The sequence below is a fragment of the Monodon monoceros genome, unplaced genomic scaffold (genome assembly GCF_005190385.1).
Source record: "Monodon monoceros isolate NGI ecotype Baffin Bay Population unplaced genomic scaffold, NGI_Narwhal_1 Super_Scaffold_3, whole genome shotgun sequence".
NCBI classification, from domain to species: Eukaryota; Metazoa; Chordata; class Mammalia; order Artiodactyla; family Monodontidae; genus Monodon; species Monodon monoceros.
Genome location: NW_021703780.1, coordinates 51104766 through 51130296, shown reverse-complemented (window position 1 = coordinate 51130296; position 25531 = coordinate 51104766). Strand labels below are relative to the sequence as shown.

At 48.3% G+C, this 25531-nt stretch overlaps 1 protein-coding gene across 2 annotated transcripts in view; it reads right to left on the bottom strand.

The window, feature by feature from the left end:
- Positions 1 to 1387: 1387 nt before the first annotated feature.
- Positions 1388 to 25531, bottom strand: part of CMTM7 (CKLF like MARVEL transmembrane domain containing 7) — a 43222-nt gene continuing 19078 nt past the window's right edge. The window contains exons 2-5 of one of the 2 annotated variants that reach the window (XM_029243025.1): positions 11688 to 11861; positions 6924 to 7022; positions 4381 to 4462; positions 1388 to 2844 (exon numbers count right to left, since the gene is read on the bottom strand). In XM_029243025.1, the coding sequence (XP_029098858.1) occupies positions 2831 to 2844; positions 4381 to 4462; positions 6924 to 7022; positions 11688 to 11861 (369 nt within the window). In that variant the 3' untranslated portion in view covers positions 1388 to 2830. Of the gene's footprint in view, positions 2845 to 2866; positions 3038 to 4380; positions 4463 to 6923; positions 7023 to 11687; positions 11862 to 25531 lie in introns of those variants that run through there. The other variant, XM_029243026.1, reaches the window with a different exon arrangement.

Here is a 25531-nt window from a genome sequence, read left to right as displayed (position 1 = left end):
CACTGCAGCACAAGGGCTGTGTCAGGCCAGGGCCTCCATCAAGAACACACTTGTGGGGCTTCCCTGGTGGCGCAGTGGTTGAGAATCCGCCTGCCAATGCAGGGGACACGGGTTCGAGCCCTGGTCTGGGAAGATCCCACATGCCATGGAGCAACTGGGCCCGTGAGCCACAACTACTGAGCCTGCGCGTCTGGAGCCTGTGCTCTGCAACAAGAGAGGCCACGATAGTGAGAGGCCCGCGCACCGCGATGAAGAGTGGCCCCCGCTCGCCGCAACTAGAGAAAGCCCTTGCACAGAAACAAAGACCCAACACAACCAAAAATAAATAAATTTATTAAAAAAAAAAAAAAGAACACACTTGTCTCCTTCTCTGGGCCTCCTGCAGACACCAGGGCTACCCGCCTGTGGAGGAAATCAGCTGGCACAGGCTGGCTCTGGCCCCGCCCGGCCTGCCCCCCCAGAGGACCTGGACTCAAATCCCAGCTCTAGCCCTAACCTCACTTCCCCTCGGCTGTCTCCTTGGGTCTCCCTACTCCATGGCCTGACCTTCAGGATAGATGTGCTTCCTAGCGGGGCCCTCAGAGAAAGAGGCAGTACTATGGCTGCACGCCACCTCCTGCAGAGAGAAGCACAGCTAAGCTGTTTTCCAGAGCCTCTCTGAGCAGCAGTCTTTCTTGTGGGTACTGAGAAAACGCCTGTGCAGAGGCCTGCCAGACAAAGGGCACCAGGTCTCTGCTGGCCAGGAGCTGCCCGCTCGTGGGAGATGATGTGGGCAGACCCACTCTGGTCTCATCTCCCAGTGTCCCTAGTGCCCCAGGTGCCAACACCCTATCCCGGGCCTACGGTGGCCACAATGAGCCAAGCCTGGCTCTTGGTCCTTGGGGCAGGTACCTGACTCCCATCCTTCCCCCATGGGTCCAGTCTTCCCTCCTGTCACACCTTGGCTTGGTCCTGCCCAGCTGTCTGCTCAGTGGGTCACCTCCCCATGCTGCGACAGAGTTTGGCTTACGCCTGGGCACTCCCCCTGGGTGAGCAGCCCCAGAGAGCACCTGGTGTAGAGAAGACACACACGTCCTGCAGCCTGTATCCTTTAGACCTGCGACGCTTAGCTGTTAGAACACGGCGCTGGCCTCTGCTGGACTGTGGTGCCTGCTGTGGGGTGTGCGTAATTGGACCTCTGCCTTCCTCCATTTCCCAAGTAGCTTTGCAGCTACTTAGGTGCCTTAGACAGAAGGTCCTGCATTGCTTTAAAAAAAGAAAAAATTGTGGTAAAATATACGTAACATAAAAGTTAACCGTTTTAACAAATTTTAGTTAACACAGCGCAGTGGCATTAATTACATTTAGATTATTGTGCGGCCATCACCACCGTCCATCTCCAGAATGCTTTTTTTTTTTTTTTTTGGCTTCTCGGCATGTGGGATCTTAGTTCCCCGACCAGGGATCAAACCTGTATCCCCTGAAGTGGAAGCATGGAGTCCTAACCACTGGACCACCATGGAAGTCCCAACCAGAATGTTTTCATCTTCCCAAATGGAAACTGTACGCATTAAACATTCACACCAGGGCCCCTCCCTCCAGACCCTGGCAACCAACCACCATTTTACCTCCTGTCTCTAAATTCTGCCTACGCTATGCACCTCATGTAACTAAAATCATACAATATTTGTCCTTTTGTGTCTGGCTTATTTCACTTAACACAATATCTTCAAGGTTCATCCATGGGGTAGCATGTGTCAGAACTGCCCTCTTTTTAAAGGCTGCCTGTGTTGCTTTTGAGTCTTGTGTAAACAGTACTGGCTTCCACCCTTTATATCAATTTACTTTGAAAATACACAAGGACTTCCCTGGTGGCGCAGTGGTTAAGAATCCGCGTGCCAATGCAGGGGACACGGGTTCGACCCCTGGTCCGGGAAGATCCCACATGCCACGGAGCAATTAAGCCCGTGCGCCACAACTACCGAAGCCCGCGGGCCTAGAGCCCGTGCTCCGCAACAAGAGAAGCCACCGCAATGAGAAGCCCGCGCATCGCATGGAAGAGTAGCCCCCGCTCTCCGCAACTAGAGGAAGCCTGCGCCCAGCAACGAAGACCCAACACAGCCAAAATTGAATAAATAATTTATAAAAAAGAAAGAAAATACTCAAATCTTGAGAGGCCAGGACCATCTGCACCCTCCGCTCCTCTTACCTCCAGTGGGCCTCCAGGTAGCGCTCACTCCACAGCCTTCTTCTAACTTAATAAGAAATCCTTCTGCAATTGGCCAAGTCAACATTTTATTTAAAAACACACAAACAAGTACACAATGGTAACAACAAGAAAGGAGCCAAGATCTCCTATTTGGGGACAGGCTGACCGCATGGCGCTCCCGTAAGCCTCACTTTAAGAAAGAGGGTACCTTCAAGACCAGATTTCCAAGCGAGATAAATTAGGAGGTGGCTGTGTTTTCATAAGAGGATTTAAGGCAGCGCCCCTTCGAGGTCTGGGGAGAGGGGAAGGGTTCGGCAAAGTATTCAAAAACCACACCTTCACCTTAACGGGGGGAGGGGGCGCATCAGTCCCTGAGGCGGCTCTAAAGCAGGAGGGAGAGATCAGATTTCCCTGGAGGCTGCTTTTCTTTCCCGGACGGGGAGGAATATTCTCTGAGGAAGTGAAGAAGGCTGGCGAGAGAGGCTGGACCCGCTCAGGAGCCGCAGGAAGGGCCCGTCCCGCACCCACCGGCCCGGGGACCCAGACCCCGGTCTCTCCTGCGGCCGCCGGCTCAAGCCCCTCCATCAGCGTGGGTCACACGTCCTGCAGCGCCTCCTACAGGGCTGGCGGGCTGTTAGGGCATCAGACGGCGGCATCTGGGGAAGGAAGCGGCAGAGTTGGGAGAGCTCGGCCGGCAGGACGGCTGCGCATGCGCTGCCTACCCCCGCTCGCACCACCTCCCGTGGGAACGATGATTCCTCTCCCTGCTCCTCTCCACCCCAGGCCCCTTCCTCAGAGGTACTGTAACTTCTTCAGCTGTTTGTTTTAGCTCTTCCTCCGTAATTTTACCTAGTATATGTATACTTACACTTATAGATTACTTTTAGACATTACCTATTAACTTTTTCGCATTCTTTTTTCATCATTCAATTTTTCTTAAACAGCTTCACAGACATATAAGTCATATACCATACAGTTCACCCATTTAAAGTGTTCAATTCCGCCGTTTGCACTATATTCACAGAATTGTGCAGCTACCCCGATTTTAGAACATTCTCGTCACTTCCAAAAGAAGCACCACAGGCATGCGCAGTCACCCCTGTATACCCTCCCGCCAGCCCTAAGCAACCCCTACCCTACTCTGTCTCTGTGGATTTGTCTATTTTGGACATTTTTCCTAAATGGAATCCTACAATATGTGGTCCTTGGTGACTGGCTCCTTTCACCTAGCCTTCTGTTAGCTTTTTGCCAGTGGGACCATTAAGATTGAAGCGCTGCTGTTGGCAACCTCTCTGCTGGGCAAGGTAAGGTGCTTCGATATTTTAAATGTATTTTTAAAAAACAAAGAAAAAGAAGAAAGAAAGGAAGTGCTGGATCAAAGAAAGAAGTAAATTAGCCGAAATAGCTGGTTTGATTTTCAGCAATTCTATTTCTAGAAATTTATTCTAAAGATAAAATATATTAAGTGTGTGTATAGGGATATATTTACAAGGATATTCATTACAGCACTGTTTAGTAGGAAAGAATTTAAAAAAAAAAACAAACATAATGCCCCCAAATAGGAGACAAGTAAACTACGGCACCGACATGCAATGGAGCCAGTGCAACACCGTGGAGCCACGAAGGATGCCAGAGAAGGACACCTAATGATGTGGGGAAAGTGCCTGACAGGAGGCTAGGTAGGAGCAGAAGAGAAGGTTACAAAATAATACATGAACTCTGATCCTTTAATAAATGCACATGTGTTGGGACTTCCCTGGCGGTCCAGTGGTTAAGACTCTGTGCTTCCACTGCAGGGAGCATGGTTTCGCTCCCTGGTCGGGGAACTAAGATCCTGCCAGCCGCACGGGGCAGCCAAACAAACAAAACAAGCACATCTCTCTCTATATATATATACTCAGGAAATGCAGGAGGGAGAGACACCCAGCAGGTGCTATTTCTGGGTACTGTGATAATGGTTTTTATTTTTTTTAATTTCTTTTTCTTATTTCGATTTTCTAAATGTACTACATTTTATTTTTGTCATTAGGAAACTCATTTAAAGAAAACGCTTGGCCATCAGAGACGCAGAGAGACGGAGCAGAGGGTCCTCTGCAGCAGGGTGGCTCCCTACTGCCGAGCTCCAGAGCCTGTGTCCTCCCGTGCCTGAGCAGAGGGAACCTTCTTGGTCATGTTTTCAGACCAGAACTCACCTGTTGACTGGGTCACGCACGAGATCTTGTAGGACAGCCACACGCTCGCCAGGCAGAGGAAGGTGGCCAGGAAGCCAAAGATCTGCACGGGAGAAAGGGGGCAGCAGATGCCCAGGCCAAGGGCAGTCACTCGGGCAGCCCCTTCTGCTGCTCATCCCTGGGCCTGTTTCCTATACCAGCTGTGGCTGGGAGGGAGCTCAGGGACTCAAGTGACCCGGCCACCTGTCCTCGCTCAGGTGTGGAGGTGATGCCCGGGCCCTGGCCGGGCCCGCAGCTGGGACACAGTCAGGCCTCCGGTCGCCACCCCTCGCCTCTTCTCTAGGCAGCTACCTGCCCACGCTCGGGTTTATGTTTACAACAGAGCCGGGGCCAAGCCACCGGACTTTAATTACCCTGGGCTAATAAGACAGAAAAAGGAGGAACGGTACCTTTTAATTTGGGTTTTTAACACATTAACGTTCAAGTGGATTTTCTTGGTGTGGTAGCATCATGTGCACTTCACCCATAAAGGCTGTCTGTCTGTCTGCCTTTACAGCTGTGTCGGAGCCGGAAGCTGAGGCCCCAATACCTAGTCTTAGGTTTGCATGTATTTCAGTAACATTAGGCTGAAGTAAGTTCAGGCAGCGTGCCTTTCCTTTCTGTGCTCAGCTGTGAGCACCTAGCCCAGAGCAGCTGCCTCATCTGTGGTAAGGAAAGGGCCTCACGGTGGCGCATTAAATGATGGAGCAAGAAACAGGCAGGGACTCAGGTGTCTCTGCCTGGAACTTGGAAGCCTGCAGCCTCTCCTGACTGAGCACTTACTTCGTACCAGGCAGTGTTCTAAGCCCTTTAAAGGAACCCGCACAGCTCTGCCAGGTGGGCACGGCTGTTACGTCTCCCCCCATTTTTCAGCTCAAGAAACCAGGGACAGGAGGTCAACTCTTCAGCCCAGGAATGTGGAGCCAGCAAGGGCCAGACCAGAGATCTGAGCCCAGAGTCCACCTCTGCTTGCCTGTTGCCCAGGTGTCCTCGGGCCCTCCAAGTGCACGGCTGGGAGCTCCCTGAGGTCCAGCCCAGGAGCAGCCAGACCAAGCGCGGGATCATCCAACCTAGCTGCTGGTTTCCACACGTGGCTGCCCGTCACCCCACCCCCGACCCCGTCCATTGCCGTGCCTCCTTTTGTACCAAGTGTCTGCACCACATAATCAGCCTGTTAGAGCCTGTCCTGGCCTCTCATTGTCTGTTCCGCACAATTAGCACATTATACACCATCCCAGTCTCCAACTGTCCACACTGCATAACTGAACAGTTTATTATCGGGCTACACAATGCTCCTCTGGATGACAGTGCCTTGTGTGCTCATTGTTTCATGTGCCCCGGCCTAAGCTAGATCACCACTTTCTCATCAGCAGGGACCATGTCTTTTCATTTCTCCTGGCCCCTTGCCCGGCCCATGCTTGGTCCTAGGCACAGAGATCGTGTACGACAAATGGGGTTTACTGGGATTCCAGGGCTAACGTTGTCATGTGCCACCTCAATGAGGAAACCCAGTGGGAATCTCCCCGCGTGGTCCTGAAACACAGCGGGCGCCAAGCTCTTCTGTCCCCCCCCTCCGCCAGCCTGCCTGCAGCTGGGCAGGGGGCAACCATTCCTCTTCTTGGAAACTGCCTGGGGAGGGGGGGAAGGTGCGTAGGGGGCAAGAGTGCTCAGGGGTTTGGCTGCCCCTCCGCGGTGACCTTCTGCCCCATGCAGACTCCACCCCTCCGTGGAATTCCAGGCACTCATCCACTCTTGGACCAAAGTCCAGAGAATTTTGGTACCGTGCGGAAGTGAGTGACTATCACACAGAGAGCTTTTCTTCAAACTCATTTGAAAAGTGAGGCAAATCAGTTCTGGCCTACAGACTTCCAAACTGTGAACAATTAGCTAAATCAGAAATCAGATGACAGCAATCTATAGATCTTTTTACAATAATGTATATACACATATGTGTATCTGTGTGATAAATATATATAGCTCCCATAGCACTATGTTTTGTCCACTTCCATGCTACTTCTATTCATGTTAGCAGATGGGTCAATTTTCACCTATGAAAGGTACAGGAGTGTTATTTCCTGGCCTGAATACTGTTAAAGTCAGGAAGGGCAAAGCTAGCACTCACGGCAGATTATCACTAGCTGATCACAAAAATGTTCCCCTGGGCTGGAAAAAGGCCTCAGAACCTTTCCCTGAATGGGGCTGAGACAGCCATGAGCAAATGACCAGAGTGAACATGAGAATTAAAACCTACTTGCCCCGTGATTTAAGGAGTGGCTGTAAGAGAAAGAGGCCTGGGCCGCTGGGGCCATTTGAGTTCGTAACAGCCCTGCCCATCCACCTTCTGACACCCTCCACCGTGGGCCCAAGTTTAAGGCTATTTGGAGACCACTGCTGGTGGATCAAGGTCCAGACTGATTCTGAGAAAGAAAGGCCCCAGAGAACAACCCCTTTGCTGCCCTGAGAGGAAGAAAATGAGCATTCGGAACAGGAATTCACTCCTGCCGCTTCCCGGAGAATGTCCTCACCGCTCCAGCCACCAGTCGGCTCTGGTTGTAACTCTTGGAAGCTGCCACGATGGACGCAATTAGGAGAAGCAGGGTACCGATTAAATAGTGCAGGAGTTCCTGGGGGCAAAAACAAAGCAGAGCAGTGGGTAGGGAGCTCCATTCCTGGTTCTCAGAGGCACCTGGGTGTTAGGAGAGATGAATGGAGGGGAGGGAGTGACACTTCCTCTTCTCCCTGTAACACCCCGGCAGGAGCAGCGAAGCTCACTGGCAACGAGAAAGGAAGGCCAGCCAGAATGAGGCCACACAAGAGAGAAAAGACGCCAGGCAGGCAGGAAGAGAGGCGACAAAGAGAAAGGATGCTTCTCGTAAGGACCACTCCACTCTTGAGGTCAATCTGTCCACGGTACCTTGACCTCCGGCCAAAGCTACTAACAAGCAAATGAGCTGCTTCTAACTCCAAGGATGGAGAGTTTAAATGAAGCTCCAGCTCTGAGAAGCAAAGCCCGTTAAAAAGATGTGTGCCTTTGCTTCTGCCTCAGAGAAAGTTCTGCGCTAGCAATGTGCTGGTTTTGGTGGCTGCCTGGAGGGTCTCCCCATTCCGTGAACAAAAGTCCTGCCAGTTCTGTCCTCATTTTGTCTTCCCTCTTCTTTTCTGTTGGAAGTGTGCCCTCAGGCCAGACTGCTGAGGGGTCTGCAGGAAGGGCTGACTCTGCCTTTGCTTCCCTTGGGTCCACAGGGGCATCCATTTCTGCCCCATTCACTCTCCATGATAAAATGGGGTCTTTGCAGGCCCTGGATGAGGCGGGGCCTCTATCATTCGACAACAAAGGAATGCTTCGCCTCATCCTTTCCCCTCCGCACAAACGCCAGATCAGAGGAGAACTGGGGCTTAGGGCCACTGACAGTGGGGTGTGCTCCCGAGAAAAATTTATAGCTGTCAAGGCTTATATTAAACATGAAGAAAGGTTTCAAATTAATAACCTAACCTTTACCTTAAGACACTGGAAAAAGGAAAGCAAACTAAACCTAAAGCAAGAAGAAAGAGGGAAATAAAGATTGGAGCAGAAATGAATGATACAGAGAACGGAAGAAAAATAGAGGAAATGAATGAAATCAATAGCTGGTTCGTTGAAAAGGTCAACAGAATAGAGAAACCTTTAGCTAGACTGATCAAGAAAAAAAAAGAAAACATTCAAATGACCAGAATCAGAAATGAAACACAGATGGGAATCCCCTGGTGATCCAGTGGTTAGGACTCAGTGCTTTCACTGCTGGGGCCTGGGTTCAATCCCTGGTCTCGAAACTAAGGTCCCACAAGCAAAGAGGCATGGCCATAAATAAATAAATAAATAAAAGCGGGGACATCACTACTGGTGTTACAGAGATAAAAAGGATTTTAAAAGAATACTATGATCAATCATATGCCAATAAGTTAGATAACTTAGATGAAATGGAGATATTCCTAGAAAGACATGCTACTGAAAATGACTCAAGTAGGAATAATCTGAATAAAATTTATAATAAGTAGAATTTGAATTAATAATAAAAACACTACCCACAAGAAAAGCTCAGGACCAGGTGGCTTCACTGCAGAATTCTACCAAACATTTAGAGAAGAATCAATTCCAACTCTTCCCAAACTCTTCTAAAGAACACAAGAGGAGGGAACACTTCCCAGATCATTCTATGAGGGCAATATTACCCAAGTAACAAAACCAAAGACATCACAGGAAAACTAAAGACCAATAATATATCTTATGAATACAAACGCAAAAATCCTAGCAAACCAAATCCAGCTCCACATAAACTGAATTATACACCACAGCCAATCAGAATTTGTCCCAGGAATGCAAAGTTAGTTACACATGTGAATATCAATGTAATATGCCATATTAATAGAATCCTGGGGGGAAAACCTACATGACTATCTCAATAGACAAAGAAAAAGCATTTGACAGATTCTAACACCCTTTCATGATGGAAACAACAAAGTAGGACTAGAAGGTAAGTTCTTCTATTTGATAAACCTCCTACAAAACCCCCACCTAACATCATATTTAACGATAAAAGATGAGTGCTTTCCTCCTAAAATAAGGAACAAGATAATGATATCTGCTCTTGCCACTTTAATGCAACATTCAACTAATTTCTTGCAATGAGCCAAGAAAATGAAGCAAAAAGCATCTAGATTGGAAAGGAATGTAAAACTGTCTCTATTCACAGATGGTATGCTCTTATAGATAGATTTGAAAATCCTAAGGAATCCACTAACAATCTATTAGATCTAATAAATGATTTCAACAAGATTGAGGCTACAAGATCAATATACAGAAATCAATTGTATTTCTATCCACTTGCAATGAACACTCCAAAAATGAAATTAATAATTACAGTTGAAATAGTATAAAAAGGATAAGATACTTAGGAACGCACTAAACAAAAATAGTATAAACCTCATACTCTGAAAACTACAAAACATTGTTGAAAGAATTTTTTTTTTTCCTTTTTTTTGCGGTACGCGGGCCTCTCACTGTTGCGGCCTCTCCCATTGCGGAGCACAGGCTCCGGACGCACAGGCTCAGCGGCCATGGCTCACGGGCCCAGCCGCTCCGCGGCATGTGGGATCTTCCCGGACCGGGGCACGAACTCGCTTCCCCTGCATCGGCAGGCGGACTCTCAACCACTGCGCCACCAGGGCAGCCCAAGAAATTTTAAAAGATCTAAATAAATAGGAAAACCTCCCATGTTCATGGATCATGACTTAATATTGTTAAAATGGTAATACTCTCCAAACTTATCTACCGATTCAATGCAATTCGTATTAGAATCCCAGGTGACTTCTTTGTAGAAACTGAAAAGCTGATTCTAAAGTTCATATGGAATGGCAAAAATCCAAAACAATCCTGAAAAAAGAGGACAAATGGGAAGACTCACACTTCCTAATTTCAAAACTTACTGCAAATCCATAGTGATCAAGGTAGTATAGTAAGATCAGTGCAAAAGAGTTGAGAGTCCAGAAATAAATCCATGCATTTATGGCCAACTAATTTTCAACAAGCTGCCAAGACCACTCAATGGGAGAAAGAACAGCCTTCCCAACAGATAACTGGGACAACAGGATATTCACATGCAAAAGAATGAAGCTGAATCCTTGCTTCATACTATATGCAAAAATTAACTCAAAATGGGTCAAACACCTAAATGTAAGAACTAAAAGTATGGAAGGCTTAAAAGAAAACACAGAGGTGAATCTTCATGATCTTGAATTGGCAATGGCTTTTTAGATATTATACCAAAACCATAAACAACAAAAGAAAAATATAAATTAGATTTCATCAAGTAAAGAACTTGTCCTTTAACAGATACTATCAAGAAAGTAAAGACAAAAAGAAAAGAAAAAGAAAAAATTATGGGAGAAAATATCTGATAAAGGACATTTAACTAGAATATACAAAGAACTCTTACAACTCAATAATAAAAAGACAACTTAATCAAAAAATTGGCAAAGGATCTGAAAAGACATTTCTCTAAAGAAAATATACAAATGGCCAAAAAGCACATGAAAAGATGACTAGCACCGTTAGTCATCAGAGAAATGCAAATCAAAACCACAAGCTGTAACTTCACACTCACTGCAATAAAATCTCAGTCAGAAATAACAAGTGTTGACAAGGATGTGGAAAAATTCGAACCTTTATACACCGCTGCTAGGAATGTAAAGTGGTACATCCACTTTGGAAAACAGTCTGGCAGTTCCTCAAACAATTAAACATAGTTACCATGTGACCCAGCAATTCCACTCTTAGGTATATTCCCAAGCAAAATGAAAATATGTCCACACACAAAATTTGTACACAAAATGTTCATAGCAACATGATTCATAATTGACAAAAGGTGGAAATTCATAATTGCCACATGTCCATCAATGATGAATGAATAAACAAAATGTGGTATATCCTTTCCATGGAATATTAGCTATAAAAAGAAATGAAGTACTGATATATGCTACAACATAGATCAACCATGAAAACCCTCTGCTAAATGAAAGAAGCTAGTCACAGAAGACCAAATATATGAGTCCATTTACATGATATGTCCAGAATAGGAAAAGTTACAGAGGCAGGAAGCCAATTAGTAGTTGCTCAGGGCTGGAGGTGATGAGGGATAGGAGGTAACAGCTAAAGGGTACAGAGTTTCTTTTTGAGGTGATGAAAACATTCTAAAAATAACTGAGGTAATGGTTACACAAGTCTGGGAATACACTAAAATTCATTGAATTGTACACTTCAATGGGTAATTGTATGACATGTGAACTATATATCAATAAAGCTGTTTTTAAAAAGAACATAGTGGGAAGAAAAAACCCTAGCAACTTCTGACATGTTTCCTCAGACTCTGCCAGTCCACTTTAGCTGACAAATCTTATCACTACTCACACAGTGTAAATACCCATTACCCCTATCAGCTTCTTCCTTCTATGTTCCTCCTCCAAGTCACACACACACACAGCCCATTTTCTGTCACTTGAGAAAACAAGCACTGAGGTGAGAGGCACAGCCTTCTTGTAGCTGGAAGGTGAGTTTTAGAAACCAGTGGTGAGTTTTAGAAACCAGTGGGACATGAGGCATAGACGTGCACCCAACAGTGGGAAATTCAGAGCTGAAGCAGCCAAGGATGGTGCAGGAGGCGGGGTAGGCAGACAAGAAGGACTCCGTCAGGTCTCAGTGCCCAGCCTGCATCCTGACTCGTGCAAGCCGAGAGCAGGCCCGGCCACTCCCTTACCGACAGGGGCCAGCTGATACAGGTGAGCACGCGGTACAGGCGGAAGAGGTGGACCAGGTAAAAGGCGAGAATCATGATCAAGTTGCAAATGGTGACCACTTCAAAGTAGCTGTAGGCACTGTAGCTGGTCCACAGAGAGTTCCTCACGCAGATGAAGGCAATCAGCAGCGAGACCTGGGACGTGAACACAGAGATATCAGAGAAATGCCCACCCAAGATGGGCACCCAGGGAACGAACAACAACACAACAGAAACACAGACAACCCAGGGAACGAACAACAACACAACAGAAACACAGACAACCACAGGGGACCGAGGAGCTGCCACAATCCAGGTTACCCCATCACAAACTGGCTGGAACAGTGTAATTTCCCACAGTACAAGCTTTTGAAACACAAGCCATTGTGAACGCCAAGGACGGCAGGGAGTGGTCTGTTCTCTCTGTTCTCTGAGGTCCATGTGCTGGCAGGATGCATCCTCAGAGAGAGGGCAGGAATTCTGGAAATAACCAGGCAGGACCACCTCCCTTATCTGCTGGACCTCCACCGAGTCAGCGTGATATTGAACCCCAGGTTTCCATGTTAGGTTGAACTGAAGGAACTTGCCAATATTTGACTGTTTTTGACCCACCAAGATGTCAGTTCATACGTATAACCTACCAGCTGGCAGACAGTAAGTTACTGTCAACGAAAAATCAAATAACCAGCAAGCTAAGAAGAAAGAAAAGAGAATTGTATTCGAGCCAAACTGAGTACTATAACCTGGGAAACAAATTATCAGAAGCTCTGAGAACTGCTCCATTGATCAGGCGTTAGAAATGCAGTTTTATATATATTTTTAATAAATTTATTTATTTCTTTTTGGCTGCATTGGGTCTTTGTTGCTGCCCATGGGCTTTCTCTAGTTGTGGCGAGCGGGGGCTACTCTTCGTTGCAGTGCGTGGGCTTCTCACTGCGGTGGCTTCTCTTGTCGCGGAGCATGGGCTCTAGGCGTGCAGGCTCAGTAGTTGTGGCGCACGGGCTTAGTTGCTCCACAGCATGTGGGATCTTCCCGGACCAGGGCTCGAACCTGTGTCCCCTGCATTGGCAGGCGGATTCTTAACCACTGTGCCACCAGGGAAGTCCCACAGTTTTATATATTTTTGAGACAAAGAAATTATGTATCATATTGACAGGTTAGCATTGTGTACACAGTTCCTCAAGTGTTTGTTTTTTTTTCAATTATGCATGTAGAGACAAACTTTTTAGTTAATGCAACCCCTTATAGAAGATGAAAAAGAAATATATTAATCATAGAATTACAATGCTGGCATGTGAAGCAAGGGGCCAGCTTTTTCTCAAAGGTTGATCTCATCCTCCTGCTTTGAGGAGGTCTGGTTAATGTGTAATGCAGATGCACACTGCCCATGGGGTAAGGCCTACCACAAAGGGGGCACGTCATTTGTTGTTGCTATTTTTGTTTTTTTCTGTTTGTTTGTCCTGCCATAGAAAATTTACGATTTTCCTCGTCGTTACCACTTACTGATGCTTGATGTACATGATCTCCTTGAGACTCCCCACAACTCTGCCAGGTCAACAAGATCACCCCCATGCTCATAAGGGGAAATGGAGGCACACAAGCCTCCATAATTAGCTTAAGGCTACGTCCACTGTAAGCTGCGGAGGCACGATTTGAACCTTAGTCTATCTGATTCCAGGGATCGTGTTCCTCCAAGTCAGATGCAGCTTTGCCTTCCAAAAACTATGAGCCCTCACCACAAACGACCTGAGGAAGGCAGATGTGCCATCAAATGTGTGGGAATCCTGGCTACAAGGTGGTGCTTGCTCCCCGCTGGGCCTGCGGTGAGAGCTTGCTAAGTATATTGTTACATGAATGAATGAGTGTGCAGAATAAATAAACTAATGACCTAGTACTAATGAATGAACGATCAGGTCAATTATTAGCAACATAAGAATACCATGGAAGGGCAGACTGGAAGAGGGGAGAGAAGGTTCTGAGTTTCTGGGAAGGCCACTCACAGAGAACAAAGTCTTGTTCACCCCACACAGGGGATAAACCAATAATACACAGGTGTTAAACGTATGTAAAGTCTCAGGGTCTATTTTAAAAGCACAACTAATTTAGGACAAAGGTTAAATATTTCACACTGCCTCTTTCCTACAGAACAGTGATTCTCCAAGGGTGTGATTTCGTGTCCTATGGGACATTTGGCAATGTCTGGAGACACTCCTGGTTGTCACAGTTGCAGGGGGGATGCTACCCACCCTCCACAATGCACAGGACAGGCCCCGTAATACAGAACTATCTGGCCTCAAGTGTAGCCTTCAAACTACTGTCCTACTGTGGAGAAACCCCGCTGTAGAAAATTGAGTCTACAATGAGAATTAGATCACGAAATGGATCTAACGCTGGTTAAAGAGGCTAACGCTAAAAACTCTATTTTCCAAAGCCCCTCATTGCTAGCATTCTACCAAGGTCCTCGGGTACAGGGACACCAGCTCGCGAAGAACACTCAGCTTAAGCCTAAAGTGGGCGTGAAGAGTGTTCTGCTTAACAGGTCAAAGCAGAAGAGTGTGGCCCTGACACACAGGGACCCTCAACATTTGCGTATTTCCCTTTGCTAATGAGCAGCGTGAGGATTTTCATTTTCTCAGTTCCTCTCCAGCCAGCCCGCCACAGTGATACAATGATTCACACCTTGAGGTTGTTTTAAAGCCTCAAAGGGAGGCTTTGCTTCACTCAGGAGGTCAGAGCTCTGCTGCCCTATAAGCCCCCATTTCCAGGCCTCGTCTCTCTGGGGAGTCTGGGGGGTCTCCCCAGCCTTTCACTGACCCTCTCACACACACTGGGGCATTTTAATTCAAGGCCTGCCTTAAAATGCAAATAACCCAGGATTATGCAGTGGATTTCTAGGTGGAGAAGCTGTTTTGCACCTAATTCAAAGACTAGAATAATTTTTATAAGTCTTCATCTGTGACAAAGTCTGCAGACACATGGGTGGGAATTTCCCCAACCAACGAAAGGGGCCCGGGCAGGTCCTCCCCTCTGAGCCCCGGGGCTGAGCGCCGTGCAGCAGGAAGTACATTATTGCTCTACCCCAAACTGTCTCAGACCTCTCTGGGAAATCTGACTGTTAAATAAGACTTCCTGAATTCTGACCCCTGGGTCTCAGGCCGCCTACCACGTGCTCTTCTCCAGCAGAGCCCAATTTTGGACAATCTCGTTTAGACAGCGGATGGTGTGTACTTGTGTACATTACCAAAAGTGTCCTTTTTGCCGAAGCAGTCATTTATTACTACTTTAGCTAGCCAGCATCTTAGCTAGTGCACTTAAGAAAAAAAGAGAGACTTGATTGACTCTAAACTTTCCAAGAACTCCTCCAGGGCCAGTGGGTAACCTCTGCAAGTGCCCTGAATCCTCTAGATCAATACTTAGGGGTCAGCCAGGAAGGTGAAGCAGAAGAAAGAACAGACAATGGAGAGAAAAGGCCTGGGATGTGGGCGACTGCTCCGCCCCCTGCAACCAGCCCTCTCATGACCTCTTCTTCCCCCACCCTTTTTAAAAATTTGAAGTAGAGTTGATTTACAATGTTGTGTTAGTTTCAGGTGTACAGCAAAATAATTCAGTTGTGTGTGTGTGTGTGTGTGTGTGTGTATATATGTGTGTGTACATATATATATATCAGTTATACATATATGTTCTTTTTCAGATTCTTTTTCTATTATTCAATATTACAAGACATTGAATATAGTTCCCTGTGCTGTACAGTAGGACACTGTTGTTTATCTATTAGGACCTTTTCTTGTTCTCAGTGAGAAAAGTCTGAATTCAGAGAAACTGAAGTGAAGAAGGCTGGGAGGCTTTTGGAAGACACATACGGTTCTGTTTATTCATTTATTTTTTCTTAAAAATTTATTATTAGTTTTTGGCTGTGCTGGGTCTTCGTTGAGGCACTCGGGATCCTCGTTGCGGCATGTGGGACCTTTTAGTTGCGGCATGCAGATTTCTTAGTTGCAGCATGCATGCGGGATTGAAGCCGAGCCCCCTGCATTTGGGAGCATGGAGTCTTACCCACTGGACCACCAAGGAAGTTCTGGCTCTGTTTAGAGTAACGTCAATGTGATACCACCTAAAAGGACTCAATTGTTTCTCTGGGTGCTTCCTAGCTCCTCTCATAAAGGTCTGTTCTTTTTTAATTTATTATTATTATTATCTTTTTTGGCCTCACTGTAGGAGCTTAGTGCCCCGTGCCCCGACCAGGGATCAAACCCATGCCCCCTGCAGTGGAAGTGAACAGTCTTAACAACTGGACCATCAGGGAAGCCCCAGGTCTGTTCTTTTATAATGAACTGTCATGAAAGTTGAAAATAAGGTATCTAACATAAATGTCCAGGGGTTTAAAAGTCATGTTGCAAGAACCCTCAACTCAAAGCCGGGCCTCAGACGCCCCGTGGCGCTGTCTACAGACACTGGCTTTCCCTCAGACTAGAAACCACTTCCTCTCCCTCAAACTGTGTCCTTTCTGACTCCATGCTATCAGAATTCTTACCAGAAAGAAGAGATAATTTTTGTGAAAGGAGGAGATCAATTTTTGTGAAAGCAGCAGTGTGTTTCAATTTCACAGGAGACGAAGCACACTGAACGTTACCTGAAAGAGACGATCGACCCCTGAGAATTTTGGAACTAAAACAGGCTGGTCCCTAAGTCCACGGCCAGGTGCTAGGCAGCAGGCCCAGGCCTGGGTGGGTCTCCCTCAAGGAGGAAATGGAATTTTGAAGTCTAAGATGGACAAGTTCTGGAGAAGCCTCCAGAGGCAGTGCTCAGGAGATGACCTCTGGTGGTCTCAGGGTCCCGGCTGCCTGTGCCCAGGGACATTCCCTCGGCAGGCCTGCCCCCCAATGCCCTGCCACGTCTGGGGCACTGAGTGTGCCTGTGTCTGGCTGCAGATGGCACCAGGCACCTTTGTTTGAGAGCCCGGGGCTGGATGCCAGCAGGTCACCCACCCCACCCGCTCGCAGGGTTTTTATTCTGACCTTGGGATAACGTCTCAGTGAGAGAGACAGGCAGGAGGAGAGAAAGTAACTGATAAAAGGCAACATCAAAAGGCCTCAGACCAACTCTAAGAGGCTTTTCTGGAAAAGCCCAGGAGATGAAAGCCAAGCTTGTTCAAAAAGTCAGAGATGTGGACGATGATGCAGGGATGGGAAACTGCATTTGTAGATTCAAGCAGGCCCCTAGTGACTCTGCTTGGCAGCAGGCAGGCAGGCAGGAGACTCTGCAGTGTTCCAGCTGAGCTCTGCCCTGGGGCACGGGGAGACACACCTGTCTGCTGGTGAAGCCCCCTCTAGGGACCAGGAAATGGCCCCGTGCAATCTCATGAACAGCCACGTGCCACAGGATTATTCATTGGTTATTAAAATCCACTTATTTTGCTTTCTTGTATTACAAAGATCACATGTCAAGTTGTAAAAAGCACCTTATGACCCGTCTTGGAGCTCTCTAACGGCACATATATAGATGTACCCTTTCCTTTTAATCAGCTGTGGCTTCACTGGACTCAGGGTCTCTCAACCTTGGCACCACTGGCACTGACCAGGAGGGTGCACTGTCGTGGGGGGCTGCCCTGCAAAATGCCTAGCTGCCACCCGGTCTCTTGTTTCACATGTGGATTTCCTTTCTGTCACACTGGCCCTCCTTGACTTGATGCTCCACAAAGGACAGCCCTTCGTGAGCACTTACTATACCCAAGCCCAGGGCTAAGTGCTCTACAGTTTTTAACCAAGTTCATCCTCACACAGCAGTCCTAGAAGGTAAATACTACTGTCATCATTTTACAAGGAAAATGAGGCACAGAAAGGTTAAGTGACTTGCTGAGAGTCACACAGCAGGGAAGTAGAGCCCGCTGGGCCCCCGGCATGCGACTGCATGTCCTTGCTCCCCACCATGATGCTGCCCTGCCTACAGGACCTGTTTGTTTCTCTCCAGGACCGTTTCCTGGCTCTTGCCTCTGTTTTCAGCCAAGGGCTTGAACTCTCTGTCCAGTTCCCACTAGGGGCGAGCACAGAACAGCCTGTGGGACCCCGGATAAAAGAAGGGAATCCTACCCTGATTCAGATTCCCACACACTCGGAGGCAGGGCTCTGGGGCTCCAACTCAGAAAGGTGGGCCCGTTAAAAATGGTGGTCATGTCAAGTGTCCTGCTCAAACAATAGGGTTACTCTAATTACATAATCAATACTTATTCAGTATAGAAAATTAATTCATACAGGTGTCTATTTAAGAAAACAAAAATCACCAATAATCCCACTTCTCAGAGATAACCACCACCCCTGGTATTTTGGGGTATTTCTTTCCACATATGGATGTTATGAGCACATACGTATTATTTTTCCTTTTTGAAGATTGGATTACGTGCTATATACAGTTTCATACTCTGCTTTGCAAAAAGATTAAGTATTTTATCATTTGCAGTCTCTCCTCACTCGGTTATTCTGCTTTAGAGCCCCAGCAAGCTGTGTATTTCACCTGTTTATTTTTGTTGTCACCCCCCGAACATAAGGGGGCTTTGCTCTGTTTTGCTCACTGTTGTTGCCCCAGAGCCAGGAACCCTGAATGGTGCGTGGGTTCTCCATAGTTATTTGTGGCTGGAATGAATGAATATAGTTTATGGTGCACCTCTGAGGCCTTCCACATTCCAGGCACTGGGCAAGGCCACGCTCCTGCTGCCTCGTGCTGAGAGGGGGACAGAGAAAGGAAAAAGCATCGCCCTGGACAGGCCCTACCTTTTACGCGCAGGAGGAGACCAGTACGTTTGCGGTTCTCCTGTGCATCTGAAACAACTGCGAGCTTTAACCCCAGAAGCAAGGGGTCACCAGGGAAGCTGTGCAAAATACACACGCACACGTTCAGGTGTGGATCAGGCCAGAGTGACGCTTTGACAAGCTGGCCACCCCAGCCGAGGCCACCGCTGGCCACTGCGTTCCTCATTGGAGATGGGTCAGCTGTGGGCACACAGGCAGGGCCCGGAGCGAACTCCCTGCTGTACTCCCAGGGCCCAGCACAGAGGAGGCCTTCAGTGACGTGTGCAGAACTGCATTTGGGGTGAAACTGGATTCTCACCGGGACCCCGTAGTAAACATGGCCTGTGGGCGGACTGCAGCCTCTGCTCCGCAATCACGTCCCCTTGGCTCTCAGGTTACAGGAGGCAGCACTGGACGCAGGGGTTTGCTTTGGGGGCACAAGCAGGAGGGGGGCTGCCTTAGCAGGGGCCACCACAACAAGCAGATGGAGTGCCCAGCAATTGAGACACACCCTGAAACATTTATGGATGAGCCAGAACATAGTATAGGAGCTGCTTCACAGTAATATGGGAGCAAGTGGGCATGAGGGGTCTTTGGGGGGTGATGGAAATGTTCTAAAATTGGATTACGGTGATGGCTGCACAACCCTGTCAGTTTACTCAAAATCACTTAATAGTATGCTTAAAACGAGTAGCTTTTACAATATGTACATTATGCCTCAATAAAGCTGTTAAAAATAATATGGGAAGAGTAAGGGGATGAGGATGTATTTCAAGGAGGACTGGGCATGAACTGGTGACTGTTACAGCGGGTGATGAAGGTGACAGTACACCCTCTAAGGATGCGATGAGGATTAACTTCAGTTAACACATGGAAAGTCCTGGTGCTTCACCCCAAATAAGTATGCAATGAACCGTGAAATAATATTAACAGTGAACTAACATGTGAGGGTTAATATTGAGCATGGGGGACTTCCCTGGTGGCGCAGTGGTTAAGAATCTGCCTGCCAATGCAGGGGACACGGGTTCGAGCCCTGGTCCGGGAAGATCCCACATGCCACAGAGCAACTAAGCCCGTGCATCACAATTACTGAGCCTGTGAGCCACAACCACTGAGCCCGCGTGCCACAACTACTGAAGTCTGTGCGCCTAGAGCCCGTGCTCCGCAACAAGAGAAGCCACCGCAATGAGAAGCCCATGCACTGCAACGAAGACCCAACGTAGCCAAAAATAAATTAATTAATTAAAAAAAAAAAAAACTGAGCATGGGCTTGGGAGGCACTGCTGGGCTCAACACCAAATTGTCAAATATCTTTTAAAAATGCGTATTCTTTGACCCAGTAATGCCATCTCTAGTAAATTATCCTATTGAAACAGTGGTGGGTTTTTTTTTGTTTGGCTTCTAGTCTTGCAGAATCTTAGTTCCCCAACCAGGGACTGAACCCGGGCCTCGGCAGTGAAAGCGCTGAGTCCTAACCATTGCACCGCCAGGGAATTCCCCAGTGGTGGGTTTTCAATTGAGGAAACACAATATTAATTTAGGACAGGGGGAAACATAGAAAATACATTAAATGCTCTTTTTTAAGATTCTAAGATCAGGATAAAATCAGATGATGAGACCCCTGTGTGCAGCCAGGGTCCGACTCAGTAGGAGCTCGTGTTTCCCAGAGGTTCCCCGATGAATAATAAAAATAAAATAAAAGAGGGTGACTGCCAAGAATCTTCTCCAGGACATGGGGAGCAAGGCAGGGTCCACAGCCCTTGCTGGGACATGAGCTTTTTACAAAGTGCTGAAAGAATGATGATTATTCTCACGAATGGCTACTACTTACTCATTAGGTACCGCCCACGTGCCCGGGACAGGGTTGTGCTATTATGACTCCCCTTCTACAGATGAGGAAACAGATGTGGAGAGGTGCCTGCCCCAGGCCACAGAGCTATTTGCACAGAGATGGGATTCAGTCTTTTCCATCTGGTTCCCAAATGCGGTTCTTAACCACAGTACCCTGCTTCCTGCCTCTTTTATGTGTTTTTTTTCCCCCAAGCTGTGGGACTGGGCAGATGACTTCATCAGCAAAGCTTGAACTGTAAAGCTTTCCCTGAAGACTCAATGGCCTGTGGTAGGAGACGGGACGGGACCGGACCGGGCTGCACAAGAAGCTTAAACTCTCTGCAACCAGATATTCTGATTCCTTTGGCCTCAGCAGTGCAGGGTAAAGGGAACATCCGACCCCCCGTTAGCACACTGACTATGGCTGACTATGTTTTCCAAAAACGGCCACAGCAACATTTCCAGGCTCCTGTGCTCTTCCAGAACCTTGCTGCTCCCCACCAAGAAGCAGAATCCATCCGCTCCCCTTGAATCTGGGCAGCCTTGGCACCGCCTGGAATGTGGCGGGATTGACAGGGCAGGCCTCCCACGGCTGGGTTAGGGGCCCCGACCTAGCTTCCCTGTGGCCTCCCCATCTGCAGATGCACCCCTGGAACTCTCCCACCAGAGGTCACTTGGTGAGGCCACGGGTGGGCGTCTGGCCAAAACCCCAGCTAAGGGCTGGTCACCAGCCAGTATCAACCACCACAAGAGAGAAAGCTAGTCTTCAGTCATTCCAGCCCCAGCTCTCGAGGTCTCCCAGATGCAGCCCAGTCATCCTGGAGCAAAGACAAGCCCTGTTCACTGCATCCTGCCCAAGCTCCTGACCCACAGACTCTGTGAGCGTAGTAAGTGGCTGTTTTACAGCTACTAACCTTGGGCGTGATTTGCTGTGCAAGCACAGCAGCTGGAGCAGGCGCTTAAACAAAAAAAAAGGTCCCGCTTGGTCTGTTTTGAAAGTTGCATATGCATTGTTCTGGGTTTCGTGTTTTGATTCTTTGCAAGGGGAAGTTGAGGTCCACTCAGAGGGCAGTGGTGTGCCCAGGTGAGAGATCACATCTGCGTCTCGCACCTGGCACTCTGGCTTAGACACGTCCCCTCTGCGGAGACGCTCTTGGGGCAGCTCAGCTGGAAGGCAGCTGTCGCCTCCGAAAACCTTGTCGCTGACTATTACATAACGAAGCGGCTGTAAAGGGGACGGCGGAGGATGGCTCGATAGATCCCCACCTCCGTCCCACATCGCATCCGAGAGGATGCTTGTCCTGGATCGTCCTCGACGAGAGGCTCTGATGGGGCAAAAACTGCTGGGCCTGGAGGCTCCGGGTTCGATTGAGAAAAATGAAAAATGCCAGTGACAGTCAGAGGCTACATCCTCGAGCTCTCGGTCTGGGCTTCCCTGCAGCCGTGGCATCTAAGAGGGAAAAGCAGGAGCCCAGGACAGCTGCCTTAGCATCCTCTCAGCCCACCCCGAGTGGCTCAGCTGGTGAGAACCACTTATTTATGCTTCCTGGTAAGATTTCACTTGAAAAGAAGATCCTCCTACCAAATACATCTACGTATTGATTTTCTTTAAATTCAGGGCGGCAACTGTCTACACAGTGCTGAGCACAGGCAGCTCCTTAAGTCTGGGGAGCGGGTACTGCCCACCATGAGCTCTGTGACAACACCACCTCCCACCATGTCACGAGACTCAAGCTGCTAGACTCCCAGAAGGTGACAGACACGTGGATAGTGCTGAACCCAGTTACTCCAGCTGAACCCAGCTCAGATCAGACTAGAAACTAACCTCGAGACATGGAAGCCAGCCCGGGTCATGATTAGCAGGGTCAACCCCAGCTGACCTCCATCATGTGAGCAACAAACACTCATTGTTGATGCCACCAAGATTTTATGACTGTTTGTCATGCAGCAAAAGCTAACCGATGCATCTGTTTTCAGAATTTCCCTGGTTTCCCATTCAGGCAACCCCAGTTTTTAAAGTGGAAAGAAGAATAAATTATTTATTCAGTGATTATTTATTGAGTCCTAACCATGTTCCCAGCCCTGCTGAGGGACACAAGGCTACACTGGTTTCCACTTTGCCAAAGACAATCCTACAGAAACCTTGATGCAGAAGAAAGGGTTATGCCACTCAGTACTTTGGCCAGATCCTGGGGAAGTAAATATTTGAAGAAGCTGTGCGGCCGGCCCCAGCAGGAGGCCTGGTATCCAGCCCTGGGCAAGTGCCAGAAGTAAGCGCCTGGTGAATTTGAGAATGTGGGTGTGGGACACCTTGATTAAAAACCCAGGCAGCATGATGCCAAATCAGTGCCAGCCTGGGGGAAAAAGAAATCAGTCTGGGCTAAAAAATGACAAAGCAAGTACCTAAGAACCATTAAAGGATTGTAAGCATGTGTCACTGATGGAAAACCACAGTGGTTAAGGATGCATGATTGTCATCTGGTATCCTGTGAGGAGTGGAGAAGGACGCCTGAGTGTTGGCCAAAGGCTACCTCCAATCAGAACGAGTGAGGCTGAAGGGGAACAGTAAAGCACGGCCAGCAACCATGATAGGTCAAATAGTCACTTAACAAACACAATTACTAATGGGCCAGTTAACCTCGCTGGGCCTCAGTTTCCTCATCTTTAAAATGGGGATAGGGCTTCCCTGGTGGTGCAGTGGTTAAGAATCTGCCTGCCAATGCAGGGGACATGGGTTCGAGCCCCGGTCTGGGAAGATCCCACATGCCGCAGAGCGATTAAGCCTGTGCGCCGTGACTACTGAGCCTGCACCCTAGAGCCCGCAAGCCACAACTACTGAGTCTGCGTGCCACAACTACTGAAGCTTGTGCGCCTAGAGCCCTGCTCTGCAACAAGCCACTGTGATGAGAAGCCCGTGCACCGCAACAACGAGTAGCCCCCGCTCACCCAACCAGAGAAAGCCTGCGCACAGCAATGAAGTCCCAACGCAGCCAAAAATAAATAAATAAATTAACTTTTAAAAAGTCCTTGCAGAGGTATTTTGGGCAGAATAAACAGGATGATGTTTGAGAAGCTCTTAGCACAGAGCAGCACTTAAATGGTGGTTCATCTAAGTGCAGCCAGTTGTCACCAGGAGATGAGCACAACGTAAGGACAGTTTAGACACCCATGCTGTCCAAAGGGCGAGGAGCCTCAGACCCAGACACAGGTACCTAAAAAGAAAACAGGGGACGAATGCCATCAGGGAGGTATCATCTGTGAGGAAGGATGCTGGAGGAGAGGAAGGCCAGGGACGTCCTCTGTGAAGAGCGGGTGTGGCCCAGCGTGGACCCACGGGAGGCAGGATCTGAACACACAGGGAAGGGAAAAGGAGGCTTCCAGCTGAGGGAACCTGGTGGGAAGGCGTAGGGTGGAAAAGCACAGGGCGTATTTGGGGACAGGTGAGTTGTTCTCCATTGTAAGCAAACCGCACAAGTGCATGACGGGAGCAGAGCTGGCAGGGGCGGGGGTCGTCTGATTCCAAGCTGAGGAAGTAGATATTCCGGGCAGGCAATGGGGAGCCAGTGAAGGTTACTGAGCAGGGAAGAACCACAACAGAACTGCAGGCTTGGAAAACGAATCTAGTGGATCTGGGGGAGAAGGGGTGCGGGGTCAGTTAGGAGGAGGCTGTCCATCCTTGCAGGGGACAAGGAGCGGAAGCAGACATTCAGCCAGAGAAGCGGGCAGGGAAGGTGGGTGGCAGGGGGACGGCAGGCGGCACAGATGTTCCGGGGACCCTTGGGGGTGGCGTGGGGAGCAGCCCCCGCATCACAGCAGGCGGAAGCCAACAGGAAACTCCCCCTGCGAGCCCATTCGGGAGGGGGCTGCCTCGGATTCCTGACTGCTGACCATAGGATCCAAATGAGCCGGCAGTCCCATCTGTCCAGACCTTGGCACAAAGCCACTCATGAAAGAAAAATGTGCCAGGCCTCCCCCTCCTGCGGGCCACCAGTGCCCCCTCTCTTGCTCTCTGGCCCAATTCTAGAGAACAACTCCCCAGAGAGGACAAGACCTTGGGGCTGGCATGGACACCTCGCCCCTGTCTTCTTCCCTCTCCAGCCACCATGTCCTCGGTTCAAGGGCACAGTTACTGTGACCTGCGCCCCTAGCTTCAGTGACATCACTCCCAAAAGCAGGCCCTTCTCTGATGCCTCGCTCTCCTTTGCTCTCTCACTTTCGAGTCACCTGTGTGCCCGGTGAAAACAAAGACTTTCCTTCAGAAAGTTCCCCACCCCCTTGACCTTCACTTACAAAATAATGGGTAAGGCTAGAACGTGGCCCCTCCCTACACTTCCCCTCACCAGGCCTGCAGGGTCACCCTGAGCCTCCTGGCTGCTGTAAAACCTGCCTGGTGGTAAGACACAGGGCCTTTCGGTCCCCACGGAGCAGCCCTGCCTCTGCCCTGGTCTAGATGCCTGTGGAGGAAGCAGGAAGGACAGAGACACGAACATAAAGTTCATCCTAAACAAAGCCCCCTCTCGTGCACCTGCTAAGAGGGAACCAGACCACTCAGATAAATGCAGCACAAATACACTGTCCCCAGGGCTGCACTGGGGCCGGGCACAGAGCAGGACCTCAGTAAAGTGAGACAAATCACCTTGGATCTGGAATCAAATGCTTCCTTTCACATCCTGTTTCTGAATTGAGTTTCACTACGTTATGCTGTTCTAACACATGGGCAGAAGTGAGACACAGCTAAAGCCCAAAAGAGCAGCAACCACAGGAAGAGGAATGAGAGACAAGGATTCAGAACAACCCGCACTGGCTTATCAGTATGTGAATGTCTCAAAGAGAAGGTCTGGAAGTGGGCTGGGTCATTAGTAAGCTGCTGGATCAACTCTTTCCAGGCTATCAAAACCCTACAAAATATTGGCATATTGAATCCAACAATCTATAAAAAAACATAAATGCTCAAGAATTAACTAAAGTTTGTCCCAGGAATGCATGGCTGGTTCAACATTTGAAAATCAATGTATGTACCATATTAACAGACAGAAGAAGAAAACCCAAATACTCATATCAACTGATACAGAAAAAGCATTTGACAAAATTCAATATCCATTTATGATAAAAGCTTTCAGCAAACTAGGATAGCAGGGAACTTCCTTAACCTGATAAAAGGCATCTACAAAATAATCTAAAGCTAACAATGTACTTAGTAATGAGAGACTGCAT